Source organism: Girardinichthys multiradiatus, chromosome Y, assembly GCF_021462225.1.
Source record: "Girardinichthys multiradiatus isolate DD_20200921_A chromosome Y, DD_fGirMul_XY1, whole genome shotgun sequence".
In the NCBI taxonomy this organism is placed as follows: domain Eukaryota; kingdom Metazoa; phylum Chordata; class Actinopteri; order Cyprinodontiformes; family Goodeidae; genus Girardinichthys; species Girardinichthys multiradiatus.
In genome coordinates, this window is record NC_061818.1 from 28,972,505 (window position 1) to 28,998,280 (window position 25,776).

Consider the following 25,776-nt stretch of genomic DNA (forward strand, 5'->3'; position numbering starts at 1 on the left):
CATACATTGAAGCTCCTGTCAACCTCAGCTCTGTGAATAGACTCACCTTCTCCAGGAACTCCAACTAACTCTCAATCAGTAAACCCTACTCGCTTAATATCAACCCATTACTTTTAATCTCCACAGTCATCTACTTCTCCTAGTGCCCTCCTGGAACTTGGTCCTGAAACCTGCAGAACATCATTTGTGTACATATTATACAATAAATCATTTATTAACTTTCACCATCGAGTCAGTAATTGTCACTTGCAGCCTTATCATGAAACACGATAATTCTCAAAGATGCTCAAGATATTTAGTTTGTTTTGGGTAGATTTGGATTTCAGATCGTCTCTGTGCTGTGCATTTTTGCCACAGCGCAATAATAATGGGCTGTAAGGGGTTGTAATTAGAGCTATTGCACAGCCCTCTCTCTCTTTCTCTATACTGCCTCTGTTCCTCTCTCTCCCCCAATGTCGATCACAGTGTCTGCTTTGTCTTTCTCACCTCCTGTCTGTTTTTAACGCGTTTGGTGGAGTGAGGCTGCCTCAGAGGTATTTGACACCCTCCAGCACATCTTTGAGCAGAGCTTTAGAAGACGCTTAATTGCAACTTGCTTCAGTCCGCTTCCCTCCAGATGTCTGAACTGCTTCCGAACATCAGATTTAATTTTTTTACCTTAAGGTGAGAACGTTAAGCACAAAGCGGCACTGTGCTTTTACGCATGGAGGTTGGAATCAGTCTGACATCAACGCAGAACTGCCTTTCAAGATGCAACCGAGTACATGAGACCTTTTAAGGGCTTGAAGAAGGGCTTAAAAGGAGAGCAACGATGCGAGGCACTGAGTTGCTGCTCGGTTACTTTCTGGTGAAAGTTCTGGTGTGTGACGCGGAGGGCGAACTGGATCAAACCGCAGATCACTTTATGATAATAACGGGGTTTAACGAGTCAGCAGAGGGGGAGAGCGCAGCCACAGAAAGCCCTCACACGGAGGACAAGTGCCGCGGCTATTACGACGTAATGGGACAGTGGGACCCGCCGTTCGTGTGCAGGACGGGCAACTACCTGTACTGCTGCGGCACCTGTGGCTTCAGGTTCTGTTGCGCGTTTAAAAGCTCCCGGCTGGACCAGACCACTTGTAAGAACTACGATACCCCGCCGTGGATGATGACCGGCAGACCTCCACCAAAAGTGGACGTGGCGCTGGAGTCAGCCAAGGATAAAACCAACCTCATCGTCTATGTCATCTGCGGGGTCGTGGCCATCATGGCACTTATAGGGATTTTCACCAAGCTCGGTTTGGAAAAGACGCACCGTCCTAACAGAGATATGACAAGGTATGTAACTCGCAGCTTGAGGTGTGTGTAAATAAATTTGATTATTATCAAATTTACCAAAACAAAATTTTTTATGCAGAAATCTTATGGCCATGTTTTGGCCTGTGCAATATTTGAAAAGGCTGCTTAATTGACAGTTGTCCAACAGACAGACATTAACAGAGGGCGATCCACCAAGGTCATTGCTATAGAAGCTGACAGTTCATAGTGCTGTTTCCAAGCACATTAATGGAAAGTTAAAAAGAAAGGAAAACGTGTTGTACAAAAAGGAACAGGGATAGCCACTGAGAAGATTGTGGAGCAATGGCCATTCAAGGGTTTGAGGGTGATTCAAAAAGCAGCTTGCAGCTGGAGTCAGAGCTTCAAGAGCCACCACACTAGACTGTTTTAAAGCTGATTTTATCTGTAGCGCCACATGAAACTACGTCTTTGCGAGAGAAAATATTATCATTTAAAGCAACAAAAAAACAGGTTTTTGAGTGGGCAATAGTGTCATTTTGGAAACAAGTTGTAAATTTGAAGCTTTAATGTCTCCTAAAACAAAAAAAATAAAAATAAAAATACTTTTCTACTTTTCTGGTGTTCAGTCAACAATACTCACCAGGCATTTTTTTTTTTTAACACGCCAAACTTATTTAAAAACAGATTTCTCAAGAGAGGGAAAATGTTGCATACCTACAATGATGAGATACATTTATAGATTGTTTTTGTCATACCAGTTTGTTAAGAAAAGGCTTGTTTATGACACATGCAAGCATTTATTTTTTTAACTGCACACATAAACAGTGACTTATTATTTAGCTCATGGAAGCTGTCAATGGATATGATGACTGAATATTACTATAATTGACACTGCAAATCTATAAAAACAAATTGCATCATAGAAATTCACGTTGTTGATGCAGACTGCAACAAAATAATATCCTTGATGAGGCAAATTCAAAAGAATCAGAATTCTTTATAGGATTCTAGAAATTGGAATAAAAACATTATAATTACTTATGACAGGACCAGTCAGGTTATTAAATGGTCTAAAAAGTAAAATTTGATGGGCAGGCCCTGGGCGGATACTTGAGTAACTCCCCAGGCATGATGCAGTTTATGTAAGAACACTATTTGTTATAAGGAAGGAACAATAGTTCCAACCTAAATGTTTTTAGTTGTCATTATTCTAAAGTAGTCGGGATGCCCAACAACATTACCATCAGTGAGGTGGAAAAACAAATTTTTGAATCCTTTCAAATCACAGTTTGGGATGGTTGGCATCTTCATTTACTTCCAGGCAACTAGACTGTTTGAGCATCATGTTTAAATATGAACCCATGTTATAAATATGATGGGTAACATATATCTAAAGCGCTTCAGCAATCTGACAGACGGTACTGGCAATATTAATGCTGTGAAACAGCTTTCATAAAATAACACATTTGCGACCACTGATTATTTCATACTTATGTCAAAACACCTGATATTTATAAGTTGACTTACCCCAAGTGACAGACTTGTCTGGTATGAAGCTTTATTAGGAACAAAGAGGGTCAAAAGAAACGTACAGTTGAGTTGCATTATATAAAATAAAGGTCATGGAAAACATAGACCTTTTTCCATAGGATATAATTAGGAATGTAGCAGCCAGTGGTGCTAATCACATGCATTTAAAAAAGTAATGATCAACTTGTGAGATCAGTTCAATAAAAGCAAGACTTTTGGCAGCATGCTGGTCTGGAACATACAGGTTTGTGTTAATACAATGTGCCAAGTGGGAAAGACAACAGCAATAACCTTAAAGGAACAACTGTTGCTGTGCATCTATCTTGGATAGGTTATGAACCCATTTGAAGTCCAGCATTTACAATGAAAAATATTATTCACAACATAAAATATTAAGTACAATTGCCAGTCTTCCCAGGATTGGACGTCCCAGCAAACTCACCTAAACATCATACTGTGCAATGCTCAGAGAAACTGCAAAAGCCCAAAAGTCTCTGAAGGTTACAGTTAGCATGTTAAATTTTAATGTATGGATAGTTTGGAAAGGTTTCCTTGAGAGATGCTTTTCTACAAAAAGAATATGGCAGCATGACCTAGGTTTGCTAAGAGTAATCTGAAACAAATCAATGGAACAATGTTTTTTAGACATGTGCTGAAAACCATAACACTGCATAACAGCACAATCACCTTATATCAACTGTCAACCATGGTCATGGAATGCTAATTGGGCTTGTTTTGCAGCCACCGGGTCTCAGCACTTTGCAGTCCTTGAATCAACCATGAACTTTCTGTGTACCAAATACTAGAGTTTCAAAAGGGAGGCCATTTCCAATAGAAATTTGATGGTCTTCATTTTTATTGTTTTTGTGCTGGGCAGCACAAACATTGTTTGTGCGTGTTTTTACAGAATGATAACCTCTCTCAAAGTATTCTTTATCTTTTCAGAGCTCTTGCACACGTGATCCGCCATCCTGCTTCAGAAGATACAGATGACATCGGACTGAGCCAACTCTATGAGAACCTACAAACGAGACTGACACTTGACAATTTCCGTAAGTAGCCCCCCACCCCTCACAAAGATTATAAAACAACATTGAGCTCCACTAAATATATTTGTTTGGGAATGTTCATGCTATTGGGGCTGTTGACATGTAGTTGCTTCTGATACTTTATTTAAAAAAAAAATCAATTTAGGCTAAGTGTGTTTGCATCAAAAAGTAGACTTTTTTAGCAAAACGAGCAAGAAATTTCTTGTTTTATAAAAATGAATCCATAACCTGTAGTTTAGTTTAATCTCAGCAGCTAAACAAATGCTAAAATATGTGAAACAAGTGTTTGTAATTCGAAATGCAGATTTAGGTAAGTAAAGCTAAACACAGGAAACATAAACTCAACTTACTTTGTACAAGTTTTGTAAATATAAAGCCAGGTTTCCTCAACAAAATTAAACTAGGCAGCCAAAAAATGGTAACAGGCTGGTTTAATGTGCTACTTCATTTTTGTTTAATTCCGTTTGAATTGTTAGGGTTATGATTATTGATTAATTAATATTCATCAAGAATTATAATTAAAAATCATAATTTGAGAAAATCAATTTCTTAACCAAAAATCCTCATTTATGAATCGAAACCAGAGACGTCTTCTGGTGTTGTAACTGTGGCTCAACGCCTTTGATAATTACAACCGTTAAATACTCTGTAATAATTGATAACTATTACTAGATGTCACTGTTTAATCGACTGTTTCTGCTGAAACGTTGGGAACTTTAACCTTATTTTGACTGACAAATCACTCTTGCACAAAATAAACACAAACGCCTTCTCTTTATCTATGTGAAATTTATTAAATCAACAGCCTGATATACCTCGCTATTCCGATTCAATAATCTTCACCTAATCAAACATGCAAAGTTCTACACAGAAGGGTAAAAAAATATCTAACTAAACAGATAAAACAAAACAGCAGTGGGTGTGTATGGAATCAAACCAGCAGTTATGGCAAACAAATGAAAATGTGACGCGGAGTGGAGTTTTGGGAAGCGGCCCGCCAGAAGGTGCAGCTCAGCGGGACATGGGTGGTCATAAAACCCCGAAACAAAGTTGTAAGCTCAGTGCACAAAAAGGATCATAAACCTTTTTGGCGGCAAACCAGTAAAACATGAAGTTGAAGACAAAGAAAATGGTTGATTTTCACCATAAGGTTATTATAGCAGTCCAGCTTCACACCGCACCTGCGCTCAGGTGTTCGCACAGTAAAAACACAACTTGCGAGACTCGGCAGCCTCCGAAATTCAACAGCAGTCAAGTTTCAATAAGATGTTGCATGCACATACAATTCAGAACACATTAGACTATAAGTGGCGATTCTACATCGCACTAAAACCTCCTCTACCCTGCCCATGCTATTCCTAATAATAGGTAAATTTTACTTGTCGTCTCCTCTGAGCAAATGGAGAGGGGGGGGGGTGAAGTGTTCCACGCGTCCGCGGATACTCAGCAAAGCAGTCCGTTTTCTTCCTTGGTGGTCTCTGTGGCAGAAAGGTAGAAAAATTATGACGGACTGTCACTAGTCGACTGGTACAAAAAGGAGGAGGAAAAATTGCGTCTCCTTGAAAACTCCGTGGTTTTTTTGGTTACGTGTTAAACTCAAGTCTTCGATTGATAAAGTTGAAAACTTACAAGCCTTCTTATTCCTGTAAGCTTAATTCGCTTAGTTTTCTCATTGGCCAACAAAGGAAAATGAATGAAATCCACTTGGGACCTCTTCTTCAGAATGCTGCTTCAGTTGCGTGGTAACCGCGTCTAGGTCCCAAGCTGAAAGCATGGTGGGCCATCTCATATTCTGTTATATAGTTGACGGTGGCCTCAGGGCTGCGACGCCCTCGTCCTATCAGCCGTGGTGCCCCCCGGGACTTGTAGGAACAGACTATCCTGCAGTACAAAATGGCCGATGACGTTGGAAAGGCATAATGGCATTGAGCAACGTGCAAATGGTCCAATATTCAGCAAACAAGTGGTCCAACATTCCCCCCTAGGTTCAAAGGGTGAGATGAATTGCGGTCTTTGAAGCTACTGGGACCATTCTGTTTTTAGCTCAACAATCAGTGATCTGTGGCGAAGCAAAACAACAGGAAACCGTCTCTGTGTTCCTGTTGGCAGAAACGGAGGTTCACCATTCAGTTAGTTCCTCAAAAGCCTATGATTGGGCAGGATAGAAGTTAGCCTGGGCAGGGCTAAACTCTGACTAACTCATACCTTTCTATGTTGTTCAATGAGAAAATACAAGACAATACATTCATATCATCATTACATTCTTTTGATCATCAGCTTTGGTAACCCTGAGACAAAGTGAAACAACAACAAAAAGATACAGTACATATATATGTATATATATATATAAAAAAACAAAATTATGGTTCATAGCTTATTCGTCCAACTTCTATTAGGCACTGGAACCTGACTGTGTCATTGGCAAAGGCGGTGCTATGAACAGTGGGGGAATGAATGTGAGGGAATCAATCCTGGCCTGTAATCGCTTAACCTGCTTGTATGCGGTGTGTTATCTTTAACCAAACCAACGTTTACACCGATTTAGGGTTAAACCATTAGCTCTTCCAAATGATGATGGGGTTTAATATAACTCTTGTCTCTAAACTATCTAGATGCAAAAAGAGAGAGAAAAGAATAATTGAATTGCAGTACCTAGGCTATAAGCCAGGTGTGTTTGTGGAGGTTGCAAGGTGTCTGCTGTGCTGGACTTAGGATTTTCTCTACTAAGTGCAGCAGGTTAAACATCCTTGGATGTAGACCCGGGTGTCATGAGACATTGGAGGCCAGTACGCCATCTGTTGGAGGGTGTTGAGTGTGGCTTTGTAGCTCCTATGGCTCCCTACAGGAGAGTAATGGGCGTAGGTTAATGTGACCCCCTTTGGTCTGTTGTAACCATGGTGAAAGCATGGGAGAGCTGTTTGATGCCAATCTGCACACTGGAGGTGCACACTCTGTTTGTCTTAAGGAGAGGGTGGAGCCCGTCTGCTAAAAGGAGTGTGTGCCTGTGTTGTGCCTCAGTTAAGAGGGGATCTTTTTGGCACAAGCGGTCATACAGATCTCTACTGGTTGATGAATTCTCCAGGCAGAATGCTAGTAGCACTTCTGGTATGAACAGGGTTTCCAGGTGTACACCTTCCATCACTTTGGGGTTGTAAGTGTTCACACCTGGGTTCTTTAAAGAGCAAAGCAATGCATGACTGCATCTGGGAGGAGTTTTCTGGATGGCTGGGTGCAGCTGTGTCTCAGAGGTGCCCATGACTGGCTCTGACGAGGGCCTGAGAGGTTCTTTGGGCTCCTCTAAGCTGGTGACTTGGTTGGTCACACAGGTTGGTGTACTGCTTGCACCCAGTGGATTTGGCACTTCCGCCTGGACCCAGAGTTGGTCCTGGTGGCAGTCAATGAGTGGGGCCAGCCTGTCCAGCAGGTCCTGGCCACCGAGAAAAAGCTCTGTGTTCAATGTGCACATATAGATGGGGTGCACCAGAGTCATGTCTTTGAGTGTGATTTCCAGCTCCACCCAACTAGTGATGCATAATCTGTCTTGGGTGTGGCTAGTGATGCTTACATCACAAGCTTCAGCCTGAAATGGTTCATTGAGCGAGAGCATGGCTCTACTCAGCTCCTAAAACAAGACCGAGAACATCAGGCTGATCTCTGATCCCTTTTTAAAATAGAAACTCAGTTGGAAACGTCCTCCTATAATGATCAGACAGTATAGATGACGTGCATGTCCATTTTGGTTTAGTTTACCTGAGAACCTTAGAAAGATGGTTTGTGGTGTTTCTCCTGGAGAGGTCCCAAGGGGTACTTGGAGTTTCCCAGGTTGGTCTCCCAATCCGATCAGGTAGACTCTGATGGCTGTGGAGACTGGGTCCACGCCTAGTCATGCTGACGGGGATTTTGGGTCTGGTTTAACTGGAGGGTCGGGTTCCTGTTTCCAGGGCTGTGGTGTCATGGTGGCCTGATGCACCGCTTCTGTCACCATCTTACGTAAGGCCTCCTCCATCTCTTTCCCCATAATCCCTTCTGCGTGTCGGTTCCATCCTTTACCATCAGGTTTACCTTTAGGCTCCACGTGATGGTCAGGTCGTCTGTTCGACAGGAAGTGGTCCGGCAACTTTAACTGTGGTTGGTATTCAGTACCACCCCTCTGGTCCAGCTGACCAAACCTACGTTGTTCCCTGAACCTGTTCTTAACATGGGTCCTGGTTGAAGGCATTTCCTGATCTTCCAATGCAAGGCTGTTCCTTTCTGTCTGTATCTGTAAAACCCTAGCCTCGCCCTCTGATCCCTTGGTTGGGCGAGCACGTGTTTCCCACGCCATCTGAGCAGATTTCTGGATCTCTTGCATGCTCATGGTCTTTGTTCTGCAATACATAGTAACATCGTATCGCACACTTTCATGAAGGTTGTGGAGGAACAGGGATTTAAAAGCATGTTCCTCCTCAATGCCGGGAGCATTGCGTCCTCAGATGTAAGCAGCTCTCAAGCGCCGGTAATACTCCCCGGGTGCTTCGCTTTTCTTTTGCTGGATAGCAAAAGCACCAAGTGTGGCGGAGGTCCGGTCCGTGTACACAGAATATTCTTCCCTTAAAGCTTCGCAAAGGGTTTTTTTATCTTCCACCTCAGCCCTAGACCCTTCTGCTTCTACATGTTTGCCTTCAACCATATCAGAAGATGCTGATGCTTCCTTTGGTTCCACCTGTGTGTCTCAAGAAGTCAAGTGAAGATGCAACTGGAGAGACTGAATCGGAATAAGGCTGCAGGTCCAGATCATGTCAGCCCTAGAGTCCTGAAGGCCTGTGCAGAGCAGCACTGTGGGATTCTGCAGCACCTCTTCAACCTTAGCCTGGCCCAGAAGAAGGTTCCAGTGTTGTGGAACACAACCTGTCTTGTTCCAGTACCAAAGAAAACTCACCCATCAGTCCTCAATGACTATAGACCTGTTGCTCTGACATCCCACATCATGAAGGTCCTAGAGAGACTCCTGTTGGCCCACCTGAGTAAGCAAACAGTAAACCATCAGGACCCCCTTCAGTTTGCTTATCGCTGTGGAGTTGGAGTTGAAGATGCCATCATACACCTGCTTCAACAAACCCACTGTCATCTGGACAAAGCCAGCAGCACTGTGAGGATCATGTTCTTTGATTTCTCCAGTGCATTTAATACAATCCAACCTAATTTGCTTTGTCAGAAACTCCAGAAGACTCAGGTGGAGGCCTCAACAATCTCCTGGATCAAAGACTACCTGACAAACAGACCACAGTTTGTGAGACTGAAGGGTTATGAGTCTAACCAGGTAGTCAGCAGCACAGGAGCACCACAGGGGACTGTACTCTCACCATTACTTTTCACTCTGTACACCTCAGACTTCCAGTACAAGACAGACTCCTGTGATCTGCAGAAATACTCGGATGATTCTGCAGTCGTGGGGTGGATCAGAGATGGACAAGAGTACAGGAAGATGGTGGACCGCTTTGTGGCATGGTGTGGAAACAATCATCTCATTTTGAACGTGACTAAAACAAAGGAGATGATTGTAGATTTTAAGAGAAACAGGAATAAGTCAAAAACAATTTCTATCATGGGAGAAGACGTTAGGTCCTTTGGTGTTTGCAGCAAGATGCTGCAGATCTTCTATAAGTCTGTTGTGGAAAGTGTGATCTCTTCTGCCGTCATCTACTGGGGAAGCAGCATCAGAGCCAGGGACTTAAAAAAGCTCCACAAGCTGATAAAGAAGGCTGGCTCTGTTCTGGGGACTCCTCTGGAACCTCTGGAGATCATTGTGGAAAGACGGATTCTTCATAAAATGAAGAACATTATGGAGAACCCTGAGCATCCTCTTCATGAGACTGTCCTACAACAACAGAGTGTCTTCAGTCAGAGGCTTCTTCAGATCTGCTGTAAGACAGAGCGCTATAGGAGATCCTTCCTGCCCACAGCTATCAGCATTTACAATGGCTCTTTGAAGAAACCCTCATAATGAGCTACAACAACATTTAATTTCCCTTTGGGATTAATAAAGTATTTTTGAATTGAATTGAATTGAATTGAACTGAATTGAATAACGGTCTCGGACTCCAGGGGTCAGGCTCTCCATGAAAACATGGACGCTCCTGGATGTTGTCTTCCAGATGAGCTTCAGTTTTTCCCGTGCTGATGGACAGTACAAATCTAAAAGACAGCGTTCAACTTCCCTAAGATAATCATCAATGTTTGATTCTGCATTATTAGGATCGAAACGCTCTATGTCTTTGGCCAGAGACTCAAGCTGGCGGGTGCGCAATCCACTCTCAGGGATTGGTGCCGGCCCATCTGAGTCATCATCTGAGAGTTCACTCCGGCTGCACTCAGGGTGTGTCAGTGCATCCCGCTTCATCCTTGGGGGAGGCAGTGGAGGCTGCTCAGGGTACAACGGTGGGCCCTGTGCTCCCCGGACTCAGGTCCTGGGCCGCGGTTGAGGGCAGTAGGAACCACCGGAATCCCAGGGGCGCCTCTCCTGTCGCCTTGGTGTAGGTGAGGGATCGTAGAAGACCGTACTGCGAGTCAAGTTTGAAGGTTGCTCGCCTCTAAACCTTGAACTATTTACTCCTGCTGGATCCACAGCCAGGTATTGTTCATGGCTGCTGATTACAGTGGGGTGGGGCATCTCACCACTCAACCTATTCTGACTATTTACACCTGTTCTGGCCTCGGTGGATGAATGGGGAACCCCATGAGCCTGGAAAGGTAATCTCTGGAGAGCAGCTTTTACATCCCCCAGATCTGACCTGCAGGTTCTCTTAGGGTATTGCAGGTATGGCTCACCTTCAAAGGTTTCAACCTGTGAGGTGGGTTTCTTTTCGCCCCCATTCCTCCAGGGATGGGGGAGTGGCCTGGTTACACTCAATTGTCTCCAACCTATTTCCAACTTCTGTTAGTTCTCCTCTAAAGACATCCACCATCTGCAAAGTATCATTCAGCTCGAACTGCAGTTTAACACGCTGGTCAACCTCCAACAATAACCTTCGCTGATACAAAAGGAGTGAGCTGTCCTAACACATCTGAGACCCGTCTGTCTTTTGGTAGCTTTTTAATGACTTGGAGCAACTCCTGAATCGTGGCTTCACATTGCTCAATGCCATAATCATTGAGACCTTTACGCTCCTCTGGGGATAACAGAATCAATGACCCAATCGCCTCTTGTGCCTGCAATCCAATGGGGTCCTGCGACATACCCACATCTCCAGCTGCAGACTGGGATGTTTCCACCATCTTTGGCTAAAATGCACAACAACAAAGCTGTTCAGCTCTGACGACCACTAAACAATTAGCAGTAGTACAAACAAATTGGACTGCTCAGTTATGTATAATTGCTAAAATCAATTAGCAGTGATACAAACAATCTAAGCTGTTCAGTGATTAAATGATGGCTAAATTAATTAGCAGCAACACAAACAGACTAAGCTGTTCAGTGATTGAATGATAGCTAAATTAATTAGCAGCTACACAAACAGACTAAGCTGTTCAGTGAATGAATGATAGCTAAATTAATTAGGAGCAACACAAACTGACAGCTGTTCAGTGATTAATGATGTACTTAAAATGGGTGCACAGGTTTGAGTATTCACTGTGGCTTACCGTATGCTTTAGTGGAAATAATTAAGCAAACACACAAGGGAGGAAAGAGAAAAACAAACAAAAGAAAAAAAAAAATTTCTTGAAGTAGCCCAAAACCAACTTCAAAATGAAATTTTAAAAGTGGGAAAAACAAAACTAAAACATTCAATGCTGTTCTTAGTTTCAAATAAATGTTAGTGCTGCCTAATATGGATCACTTACCTTCTAGTTGGTCTACAAAGTTAGACAACTAAGTTCGTTTTATGAGTCAGATCAAACATGCTTCACACAATAAAACCCAGCAAAACTCTTAAATTTTATCCAAATGTGGTAATGAATGATCAATAACTTCAACTTTCAACTTAAATTGGGCCGTCCCCTGGACCTCCTTCCGGTGGGATGTGCCTGGAACACCTCCCGAGGAAGGCGTCCAGGAGGCATCCGGTATAGATGCCCGAGTCACCTCAAATAGCTCCTCTCGATGTGGAGGAGCAGCGGCTCTACTCAGAGCCCCTCCCGGATGGCCGAGCTCCTCACCCTATCTATGAGAATCCCTCATGAGGATGAAAATATCGAGGCACGTGACGTCGCCTGGTATGGCGGAGCCGGGGTCCCACCCTGGAGCCATGCTTGGGGTCGGGACTCGCCGGAGAGTGCCTGGTGGCCGGGTTGCTCCTCGCGGGAGGTCGGCAATCGACTTTGTTGTTGTATCATCAGACCTTCGGGTGAAGAGAGGGGCTGAGCTATCCACTGATCACCACCTGGTGGGGAGTTGGATCCGCTGGAGGAGAAGAAAGCCGGACAGACTTGGCAGGCCCAAGCGCATAGTGAGGGTCTGCTGGGAACGCCTGGCGGAGCCCTCGGCCAGGGATGTATTCAAATCCCACCGCCGGGAGAACTTTGACCAGATCCCGGGGGATGTTGGAGACATAGAGTCCGAGTGGACCATGTTCTCTGCATCTATTGTCGATGCTGCTGCCCGTAGCTGCGGCTGTAAGGTCTGCGGTGCCTGTCACAGCAGTAATCCCAGAACCCGGTGGTGGACACCGGCAGTAAGGGATGCTGTCAAGCTGAAGAAGGAGTCCTATCGGCTGTGGTTGGCTTGTGGGACTCCTGAGGCGGCTGACAGGTACCGTGAGGCCAAGCGTGCTGCAGCCCGGGCTGTGGCAGAGGCAAAACCCGGGCCTGGGAGGAGTTCGGTGAGGCCATGGAGAAGGACTAACGGTTGGCCTCGAAGCGATTCTGGCAAACTGTCCGGCGCCTCAGGAGGGGGGAGCAGTGCTTCGCCAACACTGTTTATAGTGGGAGGCTGCTGACCTCGACTGAGGACATTATCGGGCGGTGGAAGGAGTACTTCGAGGATCTCCTCAATCCTGCCATCACACATTTCATGGTGGAAACAGAGGCTGGGGACTCGGGGTTGGAGTCTTTCATCACCCAGGCTGAAGTCACCGAGGTGGTTTAAAAGCGCCGCGGTGGCAAGGCTTCGGGGTGGATGAGATCCGCCCTGAGTACCTCAAATCTCTGGATGTTGTTGGGCTGTCATGGTTGACACGCCTCTTCAACATTGCGTGGCGGTCGGGGACAGTGCCTCTGGACTGGCAGACTGGGGTGGTGGTCCCAGGGGACCGGAGGGTGTGTTCCAACTACAGGGGGATCACACTCCTCAGCCTCCCTGGTAAGGCCTACGCCAGGGTATTGGAGAGGAGAGTCCGGCCAATAGTCGAACCTTGGCTTCAGGAGGAGCAGCGTGGTTTTCGTCTCGGCCGTGGAACAGTGGACCAACTCTATACCCTCTACAGGGTGCTTGAGGGTTCATGGGAGTTTGCCCAACCGGTTCAGATGTGTTTTGTGGACCTGGAGAAGGCATTCGACTGTGTCCCTCGTGATGCCCTGTGGGGGGTGCTCCAGGAGTATGGAATCGGGGGCCCTTTATTAGGGGCCATCCGGTCCTTGTACGAGCGGAGCAGGAGTTTGGTCCGCATTGCCGGCACTAAGTCGGACCTGTTCCTGGTGCATGTTGGACTCCGGTCCTGTTCATAACTTTTATGGACAGGATTTCTAGACGCAGCCAAGGGCCGGAGGGGGTCTGGTTAGGGGACCAGTGGATTTCGTCTCTTCCTTTTGCAGATGACGTGGTCCTGCTGGCCCCCTCTAGCCAAGAACTACAGCAGCCGAGTGTGAAGCTGCTAGGATGAAGATCAGCTCCTCCAAGTCCGAGGCCATGGTACTCGACCGGAAAAGGCTGGCTTGTCCTCTTCAGGTTGAAGGGGAGTTCCTGCCTCAAGTGGAGGAGTTTAAGTATCTCGGGGTCTTGTTCATGAGTGGGGGAAAAATGGAGCGGGAGATCGACAGACGGATCGGTGCGGCTGCCACAGTAATGGGGGCACTGTGCCGGTCCGTTGTGGTGAAGAGAGAGCTGAGCCGAAAAGCAAAGCTCTCAATTTACCGGTCGGTCTATGGGTCATGACCGAAAGAACGAGATCCCGGATACAAGTAGCTGAAATGAGCTTCCTCCGTAGGGTGGCCGGGCACTCCCTTAGAGATTTAACACTTGTATTAGATATTATAATTCTGCACTACCATACTAATAATTTGTTTATGTATTTTAAGCAGTCAACAGTCATGAAATCTTTAACTGAAAATATTAGAATGTGAACACCTGATTTCCTCTTCTGAATTTTTTTATTGAATTCAGTAATGGAAAAACAAAAACACCCAATCAAAAATCCTGCAGGCTGGTGAACGCATTAGTCATGCCATCAGAAATCACCAAGCACAGACTCTAATTACGAGTGACAGCCTAGAGCTCTTTCTCGGTCAATGCCAAAGACTACGGCCTCATGCCTTTTAGCTCAGCCTTGTTCTTTCATTCATCAGCATGAACGCCTACACACACCTACAGTGATGTACACATGCAGCGTTTCTTTTTTTCCTAATCTGCCCTGCCAATCTTCTGAAGAGTCTCACATGTGACAAATCCCATCTGTCCTATAATAACATTACACTGAAAAACTGTTTTTTTTATGCATAGTCAAGCAGCATTTTGTTTTTGACATTATTTAAAACAATAAAAGCCCGTATGAACATCATTCAAAAATAAAGGATCTTTGAAATGTTCTGCTAATTGTTAGGTTCAGTGTCAAGTGGCAACTGGAAAAAAAAATTTGCTGCTATTTTTAATGATAATAATAATACATGATAATCGTTGGAAACAGTGGTGCAGTTGCTGCTCTTGCCTTGCAGCAAGAAGGTCCTGGGTTTGAATCCCGGCCAAGGGTCTTTCTGCAACCAGTTTAAATGTGCTCCTTAAGCATGTGTAGGTTCTCTCTGTGTTCTCTTCCACCCACAGTTCAAAAATATGCTTGTTAGGTCAACTGGTCTCTCTAAACATCCCTCAGGAGTGAGTGTGTGTTTGCATGGGTGTTTGTACTGTGTGCATCCGTTAGGGCAACACAAACACACACACACAGGGATGGACTAGCGACCTGTCCAAAGTGTACTCCACCTCTTGTCCAATGACTGCTGGAGGTAGGTGCCAGCAGGCATAGAAAATGGATGGATGGACAATAATAAACTGTACAGACGAGATGTGAGTCAAGTTTTCCATTTACAAATGATCAATAAAATGACCTAAAGACAAAAGTACTGACTATGGTAAACACAAACAATATTCACCCACATTTAAAAATTTAGAAGAGTTAAGAAATAGAGACCTTTGTGATCTTGACTTTGAGAGCCAGGAACTATTGAAGAAGAGAATTTGGTTTAAATGGGCTTCAGTGGTACAGGTGTTCTTTTGACAGCAATCCTACGAAGGTTACAAGGTAAGATGATATTTTTTTCACACATTAATCTCTGCTGTACAGGTGTGCTTTCTAAAGATAAAGTAGTAAGTAGTAATTTTTTTTTCCAGATGCTTTAAAGCAGTGACTGAAAGGCTTTGTTTAAATCCTTCTAGAATGGGCAACTGTCCTTGGAACACCAGTAATTCAGGTTTTATGAGCCTTTCCAGTTCCATCATACTTAAATCTTACAGGATACCTGCTTACATGGAGCAGTTGTGAAGCGGGTTCTCTTTTTGCCCTGGGAGTCCTGGGAGTCATCCAGAGAGAACAAAGTGTTCCTTCATTGCCATAAGTTCACAGATGTATGACAACCCATTTTCTCACCTCTAAATAGAGATGTATTACTGCTGCATAACCTCAGATAACAACTGAGAAAAGAATACTGAATAAAAAGTCTACATATGACTCCATCTCTAGAGAAGATAATTGCATTTCGCCGATGGATAAAGTTCAAAATAGGCTATTTGAACATCAGAATCAGAATCAGAAAAGCTTTATTGCCAAGTACGTTTTTGGAAATACAAGGAATTTGTTTTGGCGTAGTCGGTGCAATACAATACAAATTAAACAGTATAAACATATCTACAATATAATATAAATATATATGCACAGTTTTAAGTGAGTGAGAGTAAATATAGAGCAGTATAAGATGCAAGAGCAATACAACAGTGCAGGTGATCATTGTGCAAGCATGGCAATGCAAGTAAAGCAGGAGTCCATGCTGAACGTTAATGTAACGCATAGAGTTACAGGTTACGGGTGTCCTGTCAGCAAAAACAGGGGGGGTGTGGGGGAAAGGGAGAGTGTCAGGGTGGTTTCCGGGCTTTGTTAACCAGGCTGGTGGCAGATGGGAAAAAACTGTTCTTGTGGCGTGAGGTTTTGGTCCGGATGGACCGCAGCCTCCTGCCAGAGGGGAGTCTCAAAGAGTCTGTGACCAGGGTGGGAGGGATCAGCCAGAATCTTCCCTGCCCGCTTCAGGGTCCATTGATATATAGTTGATTTGTGGCTCCCTTCTTGATGGTTTGTGATTAAAAAAAAAAAAGGTTTAAGCTAAGCTATCATTACAATGACAGCTGACTAATTACTTGCCACCATTGAAGTACAAAGAAACTTAATCTTCATAGTAGTGTAAACACTGATACTGCCTGTGATTTGTGCATTAACTCACACTGAATTTAGAAAAATAATGTAAAGATGTGCCAGTATATCTATGGCAGATAAATGATTTTTTGTTAAATCTGAGCTATGCATGGGCCAGTGAACTTTCACAATTTCACAATATTTTTCACCTTGAAAAATACTAGTTTCAGTGTATTAACACACACACAAAAAAAATGCAAACCAAGAATGTATGCCGTGAACAAATGACATTTGAAACTTCTCATGTTTTTTTTTTTTGCTTTAAATTAGAATTTTGTCTTGAGTCCCAAAATTACTTAATGAAGCGAAACATTCCTTTTAGCCATTGTAATAAAAATAGTAGCTGTAGCCTTTTCTTGTAAAATTTATACAAAGTGCAATCAAAAAGTTAGCATACTAAATTCAAATTCTTCATGAGAGCTCTCTTTTAAACATTTGAGCACATTCTTGTTCCGACTTTACCGAGGTTCCCCTTTCGGTCTGCTAAATCAAAAGGGGAACTGTTGATTCAAGTACACTTTAATTGAATTTAAAGAGGAACTGTGTTAAAGCTTACTCACCACTGCTCTAATCCACCTATGAAAATAAGAACAGCAATGGTCATGGGATGTAAAGGTAAACTGGCATCACAGACAGCAGGAAAGCATGAATCTGTGGGTACAATATGAGCCAAGCCATTGGATAATCTTACACTTTCCGTTTGTGTACTCTGCAGAACCACCTTTCACTGCACTTGCAACTGAAATTATTTTGGGGTCATGTCCCTACCAGCTTTGCATGTCTAAAGATAGAAATGTTGCCCATTCTTCTATGCAAAATAGCTGAAACCCTGTGAGACTGGATGCAGAGCATCTGTGAACATCAGATTTCAAGTCATGATTCTTTGTTGGATTTAGGTTTTGACTTTGATTGGGCCATTCTACCACATGCATAAGCTTTGATCTAAACCATTCTATTGTAGATCTGTCTATATGTGTGGGCTTGTTGTCCTGTGTGAAAGTGAACCTCCAACCAGTCTAAAGGTTTTTAGCCTCTTATAGTTTCCCCACAGGAAGACACTGCCACCACAGTTCACGTTGGGCGCTTAGGGTGATCTGCAATGTTAAGTTTCTGAAACATATAGCAGAAAATGTTCTGCATGTTGGCCAATAAGTTCAGTTTTGGTCATATCTGACTAGACAACTTTGTTCTACCTGTATGCAGTGTCGCATAGATAGCCTGTAGAAAACTGCAAACAAGACATCTTTTTCACCAATAGCTTTCCTGACAAAGTATTTCATAAAAGCTAGGTTTGTGGAGTTCAAGTGATAGCTGTCCTGTCAACAGATTCTCTCACTTGAACTGTGGATCTCTTATTTGATTAATGTTTTCCTTGCTCAGCCTGTCAGTTTTTGTGGATTGCCATATCTTGATAGGTTTCCAGTAGTGCAATACTCCATTTTTGGAAGATGGATTAAACAGTGTTCTGGGAGATGGTCAAACCCAGGGAATTGTTTTATAACCTAAAGCTGTTTTCAAAATTCTCCACAACTTTATCTCTGACTTGCCTTTAATATTTTCCAAGAAACCTTTAAAGCCTTCTCAGAACAGTTATATTTATGTTGAGATTACATTACACTCAGGTGGACTTTATGTAGTTATCAAATCAACTTTAGAGGCAACTGATTGCACTTTTTTGGGGGGTATCACAGTAAGGTGGGCTGGATTTACTGTATATGCACGCCAAACTTTCAAATTTGTTTTTTTTTTTGTAGAAAAGTTTGAAAACCATGTATTATTTTTCTTCCACTTCTTTGAGTTGGTTTATCAGAAAATAATGAAAATAAAAATATAAAGGTTTTGATTTTAGTATTTGGAAAAGATTCAAGTAGAATAAGGGGCAGTATTTGAAGCAATGAATCAAAATAGCAATCAGCATGAGGATCCTGACATAGAGCTTGAGCAAATTTTATTGGGAAACAGCAAAATGGCCAAGATACATCTTATGCACAATGCTCAGATGAATGTTGGTGAGTTCTCTCTGGTTCCATGATGGCAGCTCCATGCAAATGCCAAAGTGATCCGTAAAGGTATGTCATGGTTGGGTGTATTACAGTACCACTGTGTATTCTTAAAGGAGCTTAAGTGTGGACTGTTTACCATTTGTATATACTATGCAACAAACTTTTTTTAACAAATGCCTGCACAAAAATATCCATTCCATATAATATTTTAACAATATATCTAAATTGTTAAACAATTGATTAAGTAAGTAACCTATATATATGGTACATATGTATACAATATAAACCTTGAACATAAATCTACTCTTTCAAGTGAAGAAGTTCTAAACTCAAACAATATTGACAGGAAGAAAATGGAACATCTTCATCACTAACTTGAAAGTAGCTTCCTTTAAATAACAGTTCCGAGTGTTAACTTGCTTATTTTCTCCATCACCCATGGAGTCTTTAACCTTACAAGTCTCCAAGAGTGGCCTACTTTTTTTCCACCCAGCAGCTGATACAAAAGCTGCACTGGTACAGATGTCACGCTGACGACACTGTCGGATAAATATTAAAATAATTCATACACCAGGACAAGTCAGGCTACAAAAAGGTCAGATGTGACAGAAAATATAATAAACATCTTGTCTAAAGTGTTTGGTAGATGATAGTTATTTAGGTAATTTAGTTTAGAAATGTATACAGTAATTCTGACTGTAACTGGAAATAAACTGCATAGTTTACAAATGAGGTTTTCTGGAGATGACCCAAAAATAGTTTTCCAAACAAATAACTTGCATAGAGTGAAGCTGGATGGAGCCTATTTAGATCTACATGCACTACTAATTTTATTTTAAAATCATGCATCCAAACATTTTGGCAAATATGTAATTACAGAATAACACACTGGGTAAATCAAATTAAAATTGAGTATTGTATCCTAAAGAGAATTTAAACTGTCATCTTGAAGAGATCACACCAAACGACAGCCTGTGTTCATGGCCCACTTAGTAATTAAATGGAAACAGGTCAGTAAACTCAAAATATAACCTGAAAATTTAACACAGATAGACAGGATGTCGGTTTTTAAATAAAAAGGTCACAGTCGCTGGATTCTTTGTAGCAAAATCTTAAGTTTGGGAGATGTTGATTTTATTGATCAGATATCAAACAACTGTTTATACTGCATTGCTGGTCATGCCACTTCAGAACTGGAATGGCTTTACAACCTAGAGTTGCTCTTTTTGCACCAAAGCTAACACCATCTAAAGTTAATTTAAGTTGTGTGATGCATTTAGAATACAAAAAACCCCACAAATGTGATACAGAGACTGTGTTTTGAAAAAGGAAGGCAAGCTGAGATGGGCATTCCCTATGTACTGTATGCCATTGTAAGCTTTGGATAATGATGGAAAGAGGCTAAAATTGTTCGTTAGTCGTAGGTCAGTTGTATCAGCTTCTCTGATACAACAGTATAACAGACAGCCTTTGTCAAGGTGTAGTGAGAAAGATTTGTTAAAAATGTCCCTACATTATTTTGTAAAACTGCATTGATAATTTGAGACTTTCCAGTTTAATTAGCACATTATTAAAGTTTCTTGCTGACCAAAGGGGAATAAGAGCCTAATTAACCTATTTTTTTTTATTAACAATCTGTTTTTAATCAGAACACTTTTTAGACCAAAGATTTTTGGACTCGGCTTCTTTAAAACTTTGTAAATGGAAGCTATCAACAATAATAGTGAGACACTGATGGTTGCTGTAAATTAACTAAGTGGGACCTCTTCTTATACTACAGGTTGCCTAAGCGACACCATACAATACCATTTGCTAAAAAAAACCCTGAACACATTTTGCTTTTTTAGAGAAAAAGTTTAACAGTTCCTTTTTTATACATTACCACATTGTCTATTAGTCCATGACAAACACCATGTTTGTGTACAAGGTGGTCCATAAGTGTAACTGGTACCAGTCCACCTTGCACAAAAAAGTTTATGATAAATTTTGGAATAATTATTCATGTGACTTATGTCTTGAAAAAGACACAACTTGCAGGACACTGGCCCTCAAGGACTGGAGTTTGACACCACTGCTCTAGGAGGTTGGAAAGGAGGTTCCAGACAATCTTTTAACCACTGATTTAGGAAGAGGAGTATGGCTTTTGTTCTGGTTGTGGAACAGTGGATCAGATCTTTACCCTAGTGGAACTACAAGAAGGGTCATAGGAGCTTGTTCGTCCAGTCCACACATGTTTAGTGGATCTGGAGAAGGATTAGGATTGTGTCCCTCACATTTTGTGGGGTGTTAAGGGAGAATATGGTACTGGAGTTGTTTTTATGACCTATCTAGTACTGGTACAACAAAAGCAAGAGCTGTATCCACATCTTTTGTATAAAATCAGTGCAGATTGGATTCCACCTGGGCTGTTGCTTAACTGTTGATCAAGCTTGATGTTTAGTCCACTAAGAAATGTTTTTTGGGGTCATCAAGACGTTTTCCCTATATCATGAAGAAACTGTATTGCCATGCAAATAAGTTGTTTAGCTCCTACTACTGCATTGATGGCCAGATGCAGTTTTTAATGGAAAAATACAACTGTTGCTGTACAAATGTTTGTTTTCAATGTCTGGTGTCTACCTCTGCAGCAAGCCCATAGTAGAAAGAAATTATTATTTGCATTATAAGTCTTATCATCATTGCAATGTTGAAAAATTTTATTGCAAATCAAATATTTTACCTGGTATTGTGCTTTTTGCAATTTGAAATGTTCCACTAATCTTCATTAAACTGAGCAACGAGAGGACACTCCGAACATCTGTTCCTTCTTTCACGCCAAGGAGGCAGGAAACCAGCCCATTTGCTGTATACCCCTTAATTTACCAGATGTCTACTATAGGATTAGTTCAGTGCAATAAAGACCAGTCAAGATTCTCCAGCTGCGTCTCAAAAGAAGCCTTCTTTAGAGAAATGTGACACCGTCAAGTTAGAAAAATGTAAACCTTGAATGCAAAATTTGTGGTATAATCAGTTTTAGTTCTACAAACACCAGAAATGTTAGCGGTTGTTGTGCTAATGACTTATTCTTTTCTTATTTTAGACCACAATCAGATGAACAATGTGGCCCAATCTCCAACTTTAGTATGTCAGCCATATCCAGCAGTGGGACAGATCACCAGTCCATATGAACAACAGACACCCCTCAAGGATCTCAACACGTACAACACTCTGAAGGCTGTGGGTAAGAAGTAGTTTTTTATGAGAACAAAAACAGCAGTTGTGATTTATCATTTGATATAATTAAGGAGAAGTTAAAGGCTTCCTAAGAACATTTGACCTAATTAATATAATTATCTGCATTACATATTGAGTTAAACAAGTAAACTGTAAGTACAAACACAGTTTATTTTAAGCCTTGGAGTTGTGTCTTTCCTTTGCAGCAGTTCTTGTAAATGAATGCAGAGTCCATCAATGTCAGCATGGAAAGAAACAGAGAGCTTATTTATAGTAGCAGGTTTGTGCTAAAATTAAAAAGTCTGTTGTCAAGAAGCATTTGAACAAAAGATCATCTATCTCCATATCACAACATGGCACTAAATTACAGTTTCTTTTCCTTTTCATATTGTACATTTCGAGCTATATACACAAAGATGCAGAAATTAAAATATCAATGAGATTCATATATAATAAAATAACTTTACAGAACACACTTGTTTCAACTACCATTATAAGCTAAGAAAAACAGTATCAAAGTATGCCGGGAATGGATTTTGGACACCATTAAAGCAAAATGATAGTCTTTTTATGGATTCTACCTGAATATAAACCCTGTTTTTATCAAATCTAATACACTGATTACAGTCATCATAATTCTTTCTGTAAATTTAATCACATTTTGCAAGCTTTAATAAGTTCACACAAGCATCTCATTTATCCTTGTTGTCAATCCACCACAGTACCATCATGCAAACTGATTAGAAAGGAAAATGTTAAAAGTCCTGATTCTATCAGATAAGCATATGTCAGGATGCAAAACAGTGTAAGCATTTGGGATAATTTAAGCTTTAAAGAATTAAATAATTAAATTCAATTAAATAATTCCTAAGGTTTTGCTCACATGGTGTCGCATTTTCCACATGTTGTCATGTTACATCCACAAACATCAAGGTAGTTTACTGGGATTTCATTGTGTAAACCAACACAAAGTAGTGCTTAATTGTGAAGTGAAAGGAATATTATACATAGTTTTTCAACATTTGTAATAATAGAAATTTGAACAGTGTGCCGTGAAAGTATTTAGTCCTTCTCAAGTCAATACATTTTACAGCAGTTATAGCTGCAAGCCATTTGTAGATGTGTCTCAGTTTTGCACATATAGAAAATATTTTTTACTTATTATTCTTTGCAAAATAGCGTAAGTTCAGTTGGACTGGAAGGAGAGCATTTAGGATGATCACTTTTTTTTAATTGTGCCACAGATTCTGAATTGGATTTAGGTCTGGACATTGGCCATTCAGACAACCAAAATGCTTGAACTAAACCATTCTATTGTAGCTTTGACTGTAGGGTTTTAGTCTCACTGGAAGGTGAACTTTCACCCAGCTTCAAGTCTTTTGCAGCCTATTACAGATTTTCTTCTAGGATTATCCTGTTTCTTTTTGCAGATGCTGTGTTCATGTTGTAAGTTTTCTGCCACGCATAGTGTTGTGCATGTAGACAGAACATGTTTTTGTTTTTTTTTCTCATCTGACCTGAGCACCATTTAAATTTTTAGCAATTCACCATTCTTGCTGATCTTCCAATATGGGCCAAATTTGTACAATAAGTTTTCCGTGTTCAGATGATGAATTGAACACAGCTCTGTGAGATGTTCAAGGCTTGGGATATTATTTTATAACCTAACCCTGCATTAAACGTCTTCACAAAGTTAATCTCTTTAATTTCTGCTGTGTTCCTTGTTCTTCATTATGCTGTTTGTTCACTAATGTTCTATGACAAACTTTTAAAGGCTTTCACAGAACAGCTGGATTTATTCTGAGATTATAATAAACACAGGTGGGAGTAAAAGGGACCAAATGCATACAAAAGCCTTTAGCCTTTTATTAGTAATAAATGTTAATTACATAACATCCCAATATATAAAACTAAAAGCTTGTGACTGTTGTGCAACAAAATGTGAAAATGTTCTAGGAGCATTCATTTTTTTGGAAGGCACTGTTAGATGTGATGCATGGTTCAATTATTGAAGAATGACAGCTGAACAATAACAATCTCATCTTATTATTTCCCCATTTTTAGCAGAGAAAGCAAATGACAAGTACCAAACCAACCGCAGGCAAGCGATTGAGATGACAGCCAAGGGCAGCCTTCCCATGGAAAGTGTAGATATGGAGTCAGAACCTCCAAATCCTTACAGCCCACCAAGACAGCACTCTATGAAGCACAACGAACACAAGTACAAAAGCCACAGGAGCCACAGCTCCCAGTCACTGTTCCACATCTCCAACATAGCAGTCAGCCCAGGGGCGCTGAGATCCTGGCAAAGCAAAGACATGCTGGGACTCCGACAGAGCTATGGCCAAAAGAAACCCGGCATCACAGAGAAAGAGCTACACAGCTCCCGCTACATGCCTCCACAACCTTACTTTGTCACCAACAGTAAGACAGAAGTGACAGTATGAGCATCTGTCATCTTCAGGCTGAAAATAAGACCGAATTTATATATTTAAAAAAACTGTAAGTGCTGCCAATGAGTGGGGCAACATGGACTGTACTAAGTGCATCTGTTTTTGGAGCGAGCAGCAAGATGCCATCTAAAGCTGTGATGGGGCCCTGAGTCTGTCATTGAGCCTCTCGGGGGCACTGTAATCAAAATGTCGTCTTTGATGCTCATATAATCTCACTACTAAAGATGCATAAATTACCTATCACAATGTTGGGATGTGAGACACTTATTACTGTCACAAATATCTACTGAGATATTTAAGGAGACTGATCTGTGTTTTTTTAATGTATAGTTGAAAGATAATCCAATCAAACTGAACTAGCCTGTGGTTGTGTATTGATCAAATGAATCACATGTACTTCAAAAAGACTTAGAAACTAATCCTAAACTAAAAATAGTATTAGTTATTCCATCGATAGTACAGGTATAAAATGATGCTCATTATGCAGGATTATTTTTTTTCACATATCGTAAATCTTTCATGTTAATTATAAGCCCTCTGAAGTATTACCTCAATTTGTATTGCAATTCACAATTTCTTATACCACCACCCCATGCAGGAACTGTACACATTTAAGGAAACGCCTGTTGTAATTTTTTTTATTTAAATAGTGGCACAAATCTGACTCTAAAGTTCTTATGTTTGTTCCAGGTTTATCATAGTGTTCTTAAAATATAATGAACACAATCTGTATATGTGCTACTGTTGATTTAAATGGCTCAAGACACATTAAAACGTCTATTTAAAACTTGTGATTCTTGTGTCGCTTAAAAAGATGTATATTTTTGGTTTAGGATTGTAAGGCAGTTCAACAGGTTAGGTTTGTTTAACAATAAAGAAAAATGCATTAAACAAAAGGAAATTTTTAAATTAAGTGAATATGTGTTATGTGTTAGATAGAGAGTATAATAGTGAGATCGAGGACTTTCGCTTTGTTTATCACTCTAGTTCTGTTGTTATCAGATAATTTAAAATGGACTTTAACTGCCATTTTCTTCTGTTTACACCCTGGTTTTCAATCATAATTGAAGTTTTATCAGCCCTCTGGGAGCTCCGTCATTTTCTTAAGATGCCAGGAGACATTTTTGTTAATTAGCAAATCATGTTTCCTACCAACAGGGTTGTTCCCTTTGGAAATTAAATTAGCACAGTAACCCAGTTCAGTCAGACGGTGTGCAACAGCTGTGCGCACGGTTGGGAAAGTCTTCGCACTACAGCCATCACTTAAAAAAAGCTTTTAAAAAGTCAAATTAAACAGGACTGCACTGTTTATTTGATTTACAGAACATAGGAAGCAGGACTATGAAACTTAATGGACACTAAATAATGAATTCATTATGTCAACATCCCTGTTGTGTCAAGGTAATGGGAAAAACTTGATTGAATGTTTTATACATTCATTTTCTTTAGTATATTTAACATATCAAAGTCACACAGGCAAAAGTGTGAAATTGTCTTTGAGTTGAAACAAAAACAAAGCTCCTAGCTTAATTAACATTTTCTGATTTTGCTCTGTTTCCAAATACAAAGATTTAAATCTCCAGAATCATTAAAAAGCTACAATAATTCTTGCCTGTTAACGAAAGCTGCACAAAACATTGCAACTTATTCTTATCTATGCCAG

General features: G+C 41.2%; 2 protein-coding genes across 2 annotated transcripts in view; one reads left to right on the forward strand and one right to left on the reverse strand.

The window, feature by feature from the left end:
- LOC124864299 (putative E3 ubiquitin-protein ligase UNKL) overlaps positions 1-25,776 on the reverse strand; it is a 90,452-nt gene that overhangs the window by 32,563 nt on the left and 32,113 nt on the right. The gene's annotated exons all lie outside the window — the stretch shown is intronic.
- LOC124864301 (protein shisa-9B-like) lies at positions 528-24,769 on the forward strand. Its single transcript, XM_047359034.1, has 4 exons — positions 528-1,317; positions 3,754-3,860; positions 21,527-21,667; positions 23,725-24,769. The coding sequence occupies exons 1-4, from the start codon at positions 812-814 to the stop codon at positions 24,105-24,107; spliced, it is 1,137 nt and encodes a 378-aa protein (XP_047214990.1). The 5' UTR covers positions 528-811; the 3' UTR covers positions 24,108-24,769.